This window comes from Zootoca vivipara, chromosome 13, assembly GCF_965207765.1.
Source record: "Zootoca vivipara chromosome 13, rZooViv2.hap1.1, whole genome shotgun sequence".
NCBI classification, from domain to species: domain Eukaryota; kingdom Metazoa; phylum Chordata; class Lepidosauria; order Squamata; family Lacertidae; genus Zootoca; species Zootoca vivipara.
In genome coordinates, this window is record NC_142596.1 from 24,336,514 (window position 1) to 24,348,167 (window position 11,654).

General features: G+C 47.3%; 1 protein-coding gene across 1 annotated transcript; it reads left to right on the forward strand.

Moving 5' to 3' along the window:
- Positions 1–1,303: 1,303 nt before the first annotated feature.
- On the forward strand, positions 1,304–11,241 carry LOC118093086 (gonadotropin-releasing hormone II receptor-like). The gene is made up of 4 exons (XM_088656697.1): positions 1,304–1,771; positions 5,963–6,481; positions 7,820–8,021; positions 10,103–11,241. The coding sequence occupies exons 1-4, from the start codon at positions 1,430–1,432 to the stop codon at positions 10,510–10,512; spliced, it is 1,473 nt and encodes a 490-aa protein (XP_088512823.1). The 5' UTR covers positions 1,304–1,429; the 3' UTR covers positions 10,513–11,241.
- The last annotated feature ends 413 nt before the right edge of the window (positions 11,242–11,654 follow it).

The window sequence follows — 11,654 nt, forward strand, 5'->3', positions numbered from 1 at the left end:
ATATGGCCCTCAGACCAAACAGATGGCATTATCCTTCTCACAGGGAACTCTTATCACAAGGTGAAAAGATCAGAACAATTCTTCTTCAGCTCCCATGGCCAGCTTAAGACATTTTGCTACTTGAGGCAAAGGACAAGATGGTGGCCAGACAGGCAGCTGAAAGTGAAACAGCTGAAAACTAAGAGCATGGCAGTCAAATCAATCAGATCCTTCTTCTAGATCTCCACTTGAGACAACACCAAACCCAGCCCCATGCTGCCAGTAGAAGCTGCCTTGGCATTCTCATGGAACACCTAAATAGCAAAGCATTTCAGCGAATGGACCCAAGTGAAGACTGGTCAACAACTTGCCAACCACGTCCTGTGTGGAAGGACCGTTGCTCTGTGGTAGAGGATCTGGGCCCCAGGTGCAATATAACAGCATCTCCAGACAGGGCTGGGAAATCCCTGCCTGAAACAGCAGCCAAACACCTGAGAAGGAGGCAGCGTATGGGAAAGGTGGTCTCAGGGGGTCCCTGGGAGCACTGGCAAGTCGAGGAACTGAATAAGGAGAGGGCCCAGAGGTGAAATGGCACAGGGCAGGCAGGTGACCTGAAGGCAGGCTGGGTGGAAACCTTTCCATTAAAAATTAAAAGCTTATTTCCCCCAAACTTTGGCTCCATCTGCACTAGACACAGAAAGCCGTATCGTACCACTTTAAACAGTCATGGCTTCCCGCAAAGAAACCTGGGAATTGTAGTTTGCTCAGGGTGCTGAATTCCCAGAAGAGGGACTGATTGTTAAACCACTGGAAATTGTAGCTCTGTGAGGGGAAGTGGGGGGGGGGGAGAGAGTGTCTTCTAACAAGTCAAAAAATTCAGAGATGTTTGCAATTTTTTCTTTAATGTCCTCGTGAAAATTCACCAGCATTTCAGTGCAAATTTCTCCAAAGGTATAAATATTTCCAGTCACACTTCCGCAAGCAATTCCCCCTAGGCTAATGCATTTTCGTGCATTAATCTTGACAGACAGACACCTTTTTCCTGCACACTTCCCCCTAAGACCCACATTTTTCTACATATCCATCAGTCGGATACCTGCATCGCAACATTCGGGTCGGTGCAGATTTCAAAGGATAGCTAGCTGTGTGAATTAGGAAATGTGAATTCGCCAGCTTTGCATTAAAACTCAAAGTGAAGCCAGTATCTTCCCCCGTCCTCAACTCAAGGCGCAGTGGAGGACGGCAGTAGTCCCTGTGCATGTCCCTAGCTTTTATTTCTTCCCACATCTGCCAACCTGAATGGCAGCACTAAGCATGCATACCTGAAGTGTCGCCTGTTACTGCAGAGAGCATCTCTGCCTGCCTGCCTGCCTACGGAGCTGAAGCGCTCTCTGCAAACCCTCTCTGTTGTGGCATAACGTCCTCTGCACAGTTTCGCAGCCTCTGTGCTATGACAAAGCCTCTTTGCGCTTCCCGCAAAGCTGAGGGGAGGCTTAAGGGGGGGGGCCTGGAGGAGGCTGACTCCAAAGCCAGTGGCAGGAGCCGAGGGAGGCAGGCTGGCAGGCAGGCTGGCAAAGACTCTTGGGATGGCATCTCCCTTGCCTGCAGAGAAAGTCCTAGGGCAGAGTTGCCGGCTTCCCAGCTCACCTTTCCTGTCTCAGACGCCACCCAGGAGCAGAAATGCGGTGCTGAGGGCACTGCGGAGAGCCGGTTGGTAGGACTTGGCACCAGCCAGGGAAGGAAACGAAACTGGGCAGCCTTTCCTTGTCTCTCCATTCAAGGACATGTGCAGGTACAATAGTGGGACTCGGACCGGGATTGGGTTCCTGATTGCCTTTGAAATGCCTTGCTGACTTTGTTTTAGAGGCTGGCCAATTACGGGAGAAAGAGTCTGCGTATGCTGGGGCTGTTAACTTGGGGGTAAAACCCTGTAGAACTCAGCCAAATTGTCTTCTTATGCAGAGAGAGGGTCGGGCTACAGATCAGCTCGGTCCTTTTCCTGCTTTTCTTTTTTAAAAAATAAGTTGATTTCTTTAAAAGTCGCTTATTTCCAATTTCACTCACATGAGAGCAAGAGCATGTTAGCCTCCTACCGTATTTATATATGTGAAGTAGATAGCTAAGCATCCTTGGTTTTGCTTAGCTCTCAATGTTTTCCTACTCTCAATGTATTTAAAAATATCAACAGAAAACAGTTGTTTTGTTTTACTTTATTATTGACTCCTTTTCTCATTTCTTACCCCTTTCTTCCCTAGTATAGCTATTGCAGCCCCCATTCTCTAAATAAGTATGACAGCTCATATTTTTATTAGACTTGGGTGATATCAAACTGTCCACTCTGATTATTGATATCATCCATTTATTATATAGGTGATTTAGTGTGACATGTGATGCTGTAGATTCTTATTTTTTCTAATTCGAAAGGGGGGGAGTGTTGTTGGTGAGGAGCCATACATTTAAAGCATATTCCCCTCCTCCAAGAATCCAGGGGAATTGTAGTTTGTTAAGGACGGTGGTAGCTGTAGCTGTAGCTGTAGCGCTGTGTGTGTGTGTGCGTGCGCTCGCACGCACGCACGCACGCACACTTTAAATGCTTGGTATCTATGCAGCCTTAGTTGACCATTAGGAAGAACTTCCTGGCAATAAGAGCTGTTGGACAGTGGAGCAAACTCCCTCAAATAGTGATGGACTGTCATTGGAAGTTCTGATTGATGGAGCCATGAGTGTGCACTCAGATTTAAAATGGCATTTACTGGGATTTTTTATAGTTACAGGTAGGTAGCCGTATTGGTCTGACGTAGTCGAAACAAACAAACAAAAAAATTCATTCCAGTAGCACCTTCGAGACCAACTAAGTTTGTCATTGGTATGAGCTTTCGTGTGCATGCATTTTTATGTTCACTTACTGGAATTTTAGAACTGAGCTCAATACGTCATTTTATTGATTGAGACGCAGTAAGCGCAGAGTTCTCGAAACTGGCTCTGCTTCAAGGATTGCCTGCTTGGTTCCTAAGGCTGCAGGCCTTTGCCTGCTCAGCTGGGGAATCAGTCCCATTGAGCATCATGGGACTTGCACATGAGTAAACCTGAGCAGAATCACATTAGAGGCTGTCATATGTCTACCGTGAGGTCAGAACCAGGGAAAGGAAGGGGAGGCAGGAATTGGGGCCCGAATGGGGCCATAGGACATTTTAATTTAAAGCAGGGGTGGGGGACTTGTTTCAGCCCAAGTGGGTGGGTCTCATGCCAGAGTCACACACACACACACACACACACACAAACACACACATCTCTTTCCTCTGTTCAGACCAGCAGGAGACATATATCACTGGGTGACCTTGAGCCAGCCATAGTCCCTCAGCCTAACCTACCTCGCAGGGTTGTTGTGAGGATAAAATGAAGGAGAAGAGAAGAAGTGTCCTTGAGCTCCTTGGAAGAAAAGTGGGATGGGATTTAAATGTGATAATAAATAAATAAATTACCAGAGTTCAGGGGACAGTTAAGGAGGGTGTGAAGCAGGGTGGGTGGAGTGGGTGGCAAGGGAGGTGGTGTGGCCTGGTATGCTGTTGTGTGATTGACAGCTACCCACCTGTCAAATTTAGCCCCGCAAGGCAGATCCTCATAAGGTTTTAGCCTGTGGAGCCAAAGAAGTCCCCCACCCCACTGTTGAATTTATGGCAGTACTCCATACCTGACTGCTATTAAAGACACAGGCCCCAGGCCCCGTCTCCTTGCACTTCGTTGTGCCTGGCTCCTAGCCCCATGATGGACTGAGCATCTGAAATGCCTCAGATGCATCCAGCAAATTCACTGAAGACTATACAGAGATACCTCGGTTTACAAACACAATTGGTTCCGGAAGTCTGTACTTAACCTGAAGCATACTTAACCTCATGTGAACTTTCCCATTGAAAGTAATGAAAAGTGGATCAATCCATTCCAGACAGTCCGTGGAATACTTAAACTGAAGCGTACTTAACCTGAAGCGAACTTTCCCATTGAAAGTAATGGAAAGTGGATTAATCCGTTCCAGACAGGTCCGTGGAGTACTTAAACTGAAAATACTCAAACCGAGGCGTACTTAAACCGAGGTATGACTGTACTGCTAGCTAGATCTCCCTTGCCAAATCAGGACATCTTAATTAAGAGACATCTTAATTAAGAACCTATTTTTCCCCAGATTCGCAAAGGGTGCATGTGTGCGCTTGTGTGTGTGTGTGTGTACGTCAGCCAACACCCACACATAACCTGTTATTCCCATCTGTGAACAACGATGGAGCTTGTGAATAATTATGGATGCCATCATGTTGAGCAGAAGGGAAGATGGAATTGGCAAGATGGCACGCATTCAATAGATGCCCCCATCTTCATTACCTTGTTGATTTTAGATATATATATGTAGGTGGGTCGTCCATTTGCCCTCCCTAACTTCCAGATTCATGTCATTGGTTGGGAATTGTCTATCAGCCCCATCCCATAATAATCCAGCAAAGTCTCTCTCTCTCTCTCTCTCTCTCTCTCTCTCTCACACACACACACACACACACACACACACACACACACACTACTGTGTTTCTCTCTGCTAGAATAAGAAGCTGCTGGACCAAGTCAGTGACCAGCATCCCGTTCTCACACCATGGTGGCTTTGAGTCCTGGAAAACATGCTCCCAGCCTTGCAGGCCTTCCCCCACCTGGCCTGGGGAGGTGGGGTCCTGACTGACTCCAACCAGTAGCGTAGGAAGATGGAGGTGGTGGGGACGCACGATCCAAGGGGTGCTATCACAGCTGCGCTGCCTGCCTGCCCCGCCCCCCCAAACGCCCGCCCCGCCCCCAAAATGTGCACCCCGCCCCGCCCCCAGAACGCGTGCCATGTCCATGGGGGCAGCGCGCCTGCTCTCCGCCCCCGGTGGCAGAGCATGAAGCTCCGCCACGGACTCCAACTACAAAAGCTGTTCAACAGTGGAATGGACTACCTGGAAAGTGGGTGGACTCTTGGCAGTTTTATGCAGAGCTTGGATGGCCACCTGTCGGGGATTATTTAGCTGAGATTCTCGCATTGCAGGGGCTTGAATTGCATGACCCTGAGGGTCCTTTCCAACTCTACAGAACTATTATTCTGGGATTTTTGTACTGTCCCTGGAACATTATATCCTGGACATTTGGATAACCCATATTATGGACTGATGAGATTCATTCATGTTAATATACAACCCAATACCCGTTATGGGGGTGGTGGGATGCCATGGCGTCTTCCAAAAACCCAACCCAAACCCCCAAAGTCCCATGGGGATCAGCAAATGGTAACGGGGGCAGGATCGTGAAATCTGGAAGCCCCTAGTGATGACACTGGCCTGCGAGCGCTCCAGTTGGAGAACAGCCTTTACCAAAGGTGTCATGGGCTTTGAAGACACTCGAACTCAGGACGCAAGGGAGAAACGTGCTAAGATCAACACTTGGCAAATCCACACCGTGATCAACTCCTGCCCGGAAACCAATGTCCCCACTGTGGAAGGACGTGTGGGTGCAGAATTGGCCTCCACATTCACTTATGGACTCATTGTTAAAACCGTGTTTATGGAAGACAATCTTACTTGGCTATGAGTGATCGCCAAAGAAGAAGAAATTTGTGTATAACATATACCGTGTTTCTCCAAAAATAAGACACTGTCTTATATTTATTTTTGCTTTAAAAAACAAAACAAAAACACTATGGCTTATTTTCAGCGGATGTCTTATTTTTTTCCCCCTTCTCCTCCTGCCGCGGCCGGCATTGCTGCTGCGCCTATCACTATGTCTTATTTTTGGGGTATGGCTTATATTCTTTGAATGCTATGGCTTATTTTATGCCTACATCTTAAAATAGGGGAAACAGGGTATATACCAGATATATAGATAGATGATTGATTGATTGATCCAATAAATAATAATAATAATAATAATAATAATAATAATAATAATAATAGATGATGATGATTTTCTCCAGGTAATGACAGACAGAGAACACCTGATGAATCGCCCACAAAGATGCCACGTTGTGGATGAGAACATCTCTGCATCTGTGGTTTGCCCAAAGGGCTGGGTGGAGCCAACCTTCACACTCGCTGCCAAAGCTCGCGTTGTCATCACGGGCTGCTTCTTTCTCATTGCAGCATGCAGCAACCTTGCCGTCTTGTACAGCGTCACCAGGAAGAGGCGGAAGTCCCACGTCCAGCTGCTCATCCTGAGCCTGACCGTGGCCGACTTGCTGGTCACGATGACCGTCATGCCCCTGGACGCCGTGTGGAACATCACGGTCCAGTGGTACGCTGGCGACGCCCTGTGCAGGCTCCTGAACTTCCTCAAGCTCTTCGCCATGTACTCGGCCGGCCTGGTGCTGGTGGTGATCAGCTTGGACCGGCACTCTGCCATCCTGCACCCCTTTTCGTTTGCTAACTCCAGCCGCCGCAACCGGATCATGCTCTCTGTCGCGTGGATCCTCAGCGTTCTGCTGGCCGCTCCCCAGGTAGGAATCTGTTAGGACAGAAGGTTTGTTCAGGGAGGCACACGTATCGTACATAGCCGCAAAACAGTAATGGAATATAGTGAGAAATACAAAACCAAACAATAACAAGCACCTCCCTCCCTCCCCACAATGCCAGAACCCAAGTAAGAGATTGTATACATTCTCTTGGCATGGCCACAGTTGCCTATTTAATTCGCTTCCCGTGTCATTCTTGCAGGGACCTTACGGAGTATTTTGTCAGGGCAATGCCACTATTTTCATAGGCCAGGATATTGAAGGACAACGTTCAGAGCAGAAATAGAATTGCGACACCCAAAAGATCTCAGGCTTGTCCATGCACTGTGCAGAACACAAGTACAAGCTCACTGTACACGTGTACAAGCGTTTGTGCGACAGAGTGTACACTTATTGATTTCTCAATTTTTCATCTCGGTTAGTGTGTACGCAGGTGCACAGATTGCACACTGAGTGCACAGCTCAAGGATTTGTGTAGAGAGGTTGTGCACCTGTAGAACATAATGTGTGAACACTCAATAAAAGCAGCCTCGTGGGGAAAAACCTCCTCATATACATAATTTCTGAATCATGCAGTTTTTCAGCATGAAGGCCGAAACAGAGAATGTCATTACAGTATTGTTAATTTTATCCTTCTGAACTTTTCCCATCCTGCATTTATTTGGGGGCGGGGAGGAAGAAGGGGGGAAATCGATGCCTTCTTTTACGGTGGGTTATTTTAGCTGCCTGACTGTATTTGTGTGTGTGTCATTTTGCATTATTTAAAAGCCTTTATGTACCGCACAGTATTTCAAATCTCAGAGTGCTGCATATATGTACATTAATAATAATAATAATAATAATAATAATAATAATAATAATAATAATTTATTTATACCCCGCCCATCTGGCTGGGTTTCCCCAGCCACTCTGGGCAGCTTCCAACAGAAAAATAAAATACTATTAAACATTTAAAGCCTCCCTAAACAGGCTGCCTTCAGATGTCTTCTAAAAATCTGGTAGCTGTTTTTCTCTTTGACATCTGATGGGAGGGCGTTCCACATGGCGGGCGCCACTACCAAAAAGGCCCTCTGCCTGGTTCCCTGCAATTTGGCTTCTCGCAACGAGGGAACCGCCAGAAGGCCCTCGGTACTGGACCTCAGTGTCCAGGCAGAATGATGGGGGTGGAGACGCTCCTTCAGGTATACTGGACCGAGGCCATTTAGGGCTTTAAAGGTCAGCACCAACACTATGTACATGAATAATAATGCATTGATAATATATGTGTGCAAATTAATTTAAGTGTGTATATTATTATTAGACTGTTTTATTTTTCCATTTCAGCTTTTCCTTTTCCACCTGTACACCATCCCGGGCGTCAATTTCACCCAGTGCGTGACACATGGGAGTTTCAGAGAGCACTGGCAGGAGACCACCTACAACATGTTCACTTTCACCACCCTCTATGTCACCCCGCTGACCGTGATGGTCGTCTGCTATGTCCGCATCTTATTTGAGATCAGCAAGCAGCTGAAAATTAACAAAGGTGAGTTGGCCTCCCCTCAACTGCACTTGGTGGGAACAATGATATGCCCTTCGGCTTGTGTTTTTTCCAGGGGAAAAGAAAGGTTTCTCTTCCCTGAAATACAGCCTTCGATTTTTCTGCCTGGTTCTCAGGTTTTGGCACTGACCTTATTGCTACAAAATGGCTCAGGATTGTGCCTGTATTATTATTATTATTATTATTATTATTATTATTATTATTATTATTATTAATTTCACTTTCCCCTGCCCCCTATTATTACTATTACTATTACCATCTGTGATTTATTAATCACCTTCTGAACAATTGTCTCAAGGCAATTTGCACATATTTAAAAGCAGTTAAAAACACAAAGACAGCAAATACATTTATAACAACAGTAAACCCTAACAAGGTAGACACTTGAAGACCCATTTCTCCAATGGGAAAAGCTCTATGGGCCCCTCTAAATAGTCTTTTTTATTGCACATTCATGATGATTTGTGCTCATGTTGGTGTTGGGGCAGTTATATACAATCATACTTTTGATACTGTCTGCACCCGAAAAAGTTTCAGCTTTGTTTCCAATCAGTGCATGTCTCATAACTTCCTGCAGAAAACCTAAAACTTTCAATGCCACAAATGTTCTGGTTTAATTAATCTTTTTGTCCCACTTTTGGTGAGCTATAGCACAGGATGGCAATAATATGGTAGTGTTGGGGAAGCATCACAGAACGACTAATAAAGCAGATTGGTGTGTGGATTGTCCAGTATAAATCCACCATTAATGCACTAGTATTGCCTTACAGAAATAGGGTTGCCAGACCTCTGAGGCTTACCTGAACGCTCCAGGTTTGCCTGGCCCCCTCCAGGGGAGGGTTCGAATATCCAGGTGATATTGAGAGTGCCCTTAGTTTTATTCTTAAGACTATGCGTGCATCTTGTAGGCTTCAGTCCAGCAGGAGCAGCCTGCAAAGTATTGCACAGCTACCTGGAGGGATCTGCCCTCCTCCTCTCCCTCTTCTTCTCTCCCAATTAACCTCCATTTCCAGGGATCAGTGGCGGAAGGGAGCACAGAGGAAGAATCACCAGGGGCTGCCTCCATGACATCACCAGGGGCTGCCCCTGAAGCTCAGGTTTGGCCCCTGCAATTTCAGGGTCTGGGATGCTCCCAGCCTGGCAACCCTATACAGTAGTGGTTTTCAACCAGTGTGCTGTGGCACCCTGGGGTGCCTTGAATGATGGTCAGGGGTGCCGCAGGCAACACTGGCCTCCGTCCTTCTTTCCCTCCCTCCCTCCCTCCCTCCTCTGATGCCCTTTTACATCTCTGCCTCCCAAAGGCTTGCGTAGCTGTTTGTTACAACAGCCCTGGCTACAAGCTCCCCAGGTGAATGGTGCCTGTGTGGGGCTGGACCAGGGGGTTCACCTTTGGTTAGCCCCTGTCAGGCTGCTAAAGCTAGGGGCATCCTCTTCCTAGGCCCCTGTGGGGTGGCATAATAAGGCACCTCTCTTTGGGGTGGCGGCTCAGAGACCAGGGGCAGAGGACTCCCAAGGAGAGAGGACCGGAGAGGAGGCTGAGGGAACACTCCACAAGGGAGGGTGTTCGAAAAGGAGTGAGGGACTGCTGGCTCTGCAGGCAAGGAGTAGGGTCGCCGTATTTCAAAAGTAAAATTCCCGACACCTGCGAAGTTGTTATTTTACATCGCATTGCAATACATCCGGGTTTCCCCTGACATTTTGCCAATTCAGCAAAATTCCCCCCGACACCTGAAAACCAGGACATGTCAGGAATTTTCCTGATGTATGGCAAGCCTAGCAAGGGATGACATAACTGGGCTTCTGAGGCTCAGAGTGTGTTTCCCTACAGGGGAGCCACAGAAAGAATGTAGTTGGGTTAAGGGAGCCATGGACTCTAAAAGGTTGGGAACCTCTGCTATACAGAATACGACTGCAAAGCAACAACAATGCCATCACCCATCCGGAGGGGCTGTTTTTATCCATCCCACCTGCTCTTGGATCACTCCAGCCCAGAGTGCGGCCTGTATTTCATTCAGAAGAGGGCAACCTTTTGTCCCACAACTGACTCCTTTGAGCCTCTCCCACAGGTCTCGCCAGAGGGAAGGACGATCACATCTCCAAGGCCAGAATGAAGACCCTCCGAATGACGGTTGTGATTGTGGCTTCTTTCATCGTTTGCTGGACCCCTTATTACCTCCTGGGCTTGTGGTACTGGTTCCAGCCTGACATGATCCGCAGAATGCCGGAGTACATCAACCACTTCCTCTTCCTCTTCGGCCTGCTGCACACTTGTACGGATCCCGTCGTCTACGGGCTTTACACCCCGTCCTTTCGAGAGGACATGAAGCTGTGTTTCAGGAGCCTGAAAGGGACGGTGGCCCACCAGGAGAAAAAACTTGCATCTGTTTCAGAGATGAACCATAAAGAAGACTCTCATGACCAGGGCCACGTGCCGTCAAGTGTCTCCAATGGAGGGACTATGCACACCGTGTTCTAGAGGGGGAAACCCTCTGGGAGGGATGAAACTCAGGGAGAGCTCACTTATGCAGGCAGAACACCTCAATTGCTACACTGGTCTTAACTGTGCACTTGGGGACTAAATGTCTGAACCAACTCTCTTAAGCTGCACTAGGTTTAAGGTGATCTCGGGATATAGGAGGGTGCCTGATCCCAAGTCCGGGACAGTATCGTCCGCATTTCCCAGTAGCAGCTCTCCAATATTTCAGGCAGGGATTGCCGCCAACTGTGCCTGGAGATGACTGGGACTGGAACCTGGAGCCTTCTGGATGCAAAGCAGGTGCTCTGCCAGTGAGATAATGGGTCGAACAGTTCCTGCACACACAAGTCACCAGTTTATGCCACAGGCACCAAGCGATGGACAGGCATGTATGAAGCAGGCCCCAGCAAACACTGAGTGGGGCATTCAGATTCTAAAACCCCATTTGTACTGAGATCTCAGCATAAATGGAAGTTAAGATGTCAAGCTGTTGTTAAACATTTGGGGGGGGGGTCGAATTCTGTCCCACAATCATCCTGGACAAAATGCGGCCACTTGAGACCCAACGTATTGTGCAATGTCATTTTTTAAAGCTGTATTAGGCCAATGGGATACGTTTTCAGAAATTATATTATGCTTTATTAGGGTAGCATATTTTTTGTTCTAGTAGCAGTTTTATTATTACTATTAACTGTTACTGGGTCTGTGACCATATAATAAAATTTGTTGTATATTATTATTATTATTATTATTATTATTATTATTATTATTATTATTATTATTATTGCTGCTACTATATTGGTGGTAAAATATGCCAACTAGGATTAAGGAAAAGTAATGCTGGGGTTGTACAAGTATCCGGGAGGAGGTGGAAGCCGGTGTGGAGGAACAGAGGAGAAAGTTGCCTTATACTGTGCCAGACCATTGGTCCATCTAGCTTAGTATTGCCCACACTGACTGGCAGTGGCTCTCCAGGGGCCTCTCCCTAGTCCTACCAGGTGATGCTGGGGATTGTATTGGGAAGCTTCTCCATACAAGACAGATGCTCTACCACTGAGCTATCATCCTCGCCCATGAGAGGAGTGCCTGCAAGCCAGTGGAAGGAAGCAAGTGGACAACACGTACAATCCAGAAGAGGGGAA

Coding starts and splice junctions, on each gene's coding strand:
- LOC118093086 (XM_088656697.1), top strand. CDS start 1,430: ATGACAAAGCCTCTTTGCGCTTCCCGCAAAGCTGAGGGGAGGCTTAAG. Junction 6,482..7,819: donor TTCTGCTGGCCGCTCCCCAG/GTAGGAATCTGT, acceptor TTTCCATTTCAG/CTTTTCCTTTTCCACCTGTA. Junction 8,022..10,102: donor GCAGCTGAAAATTAACAAAG/GTGAGTTGGCCT, acceptor CCTCTCCCACAG/GTCTCGCCAGAGGGAAGGAC.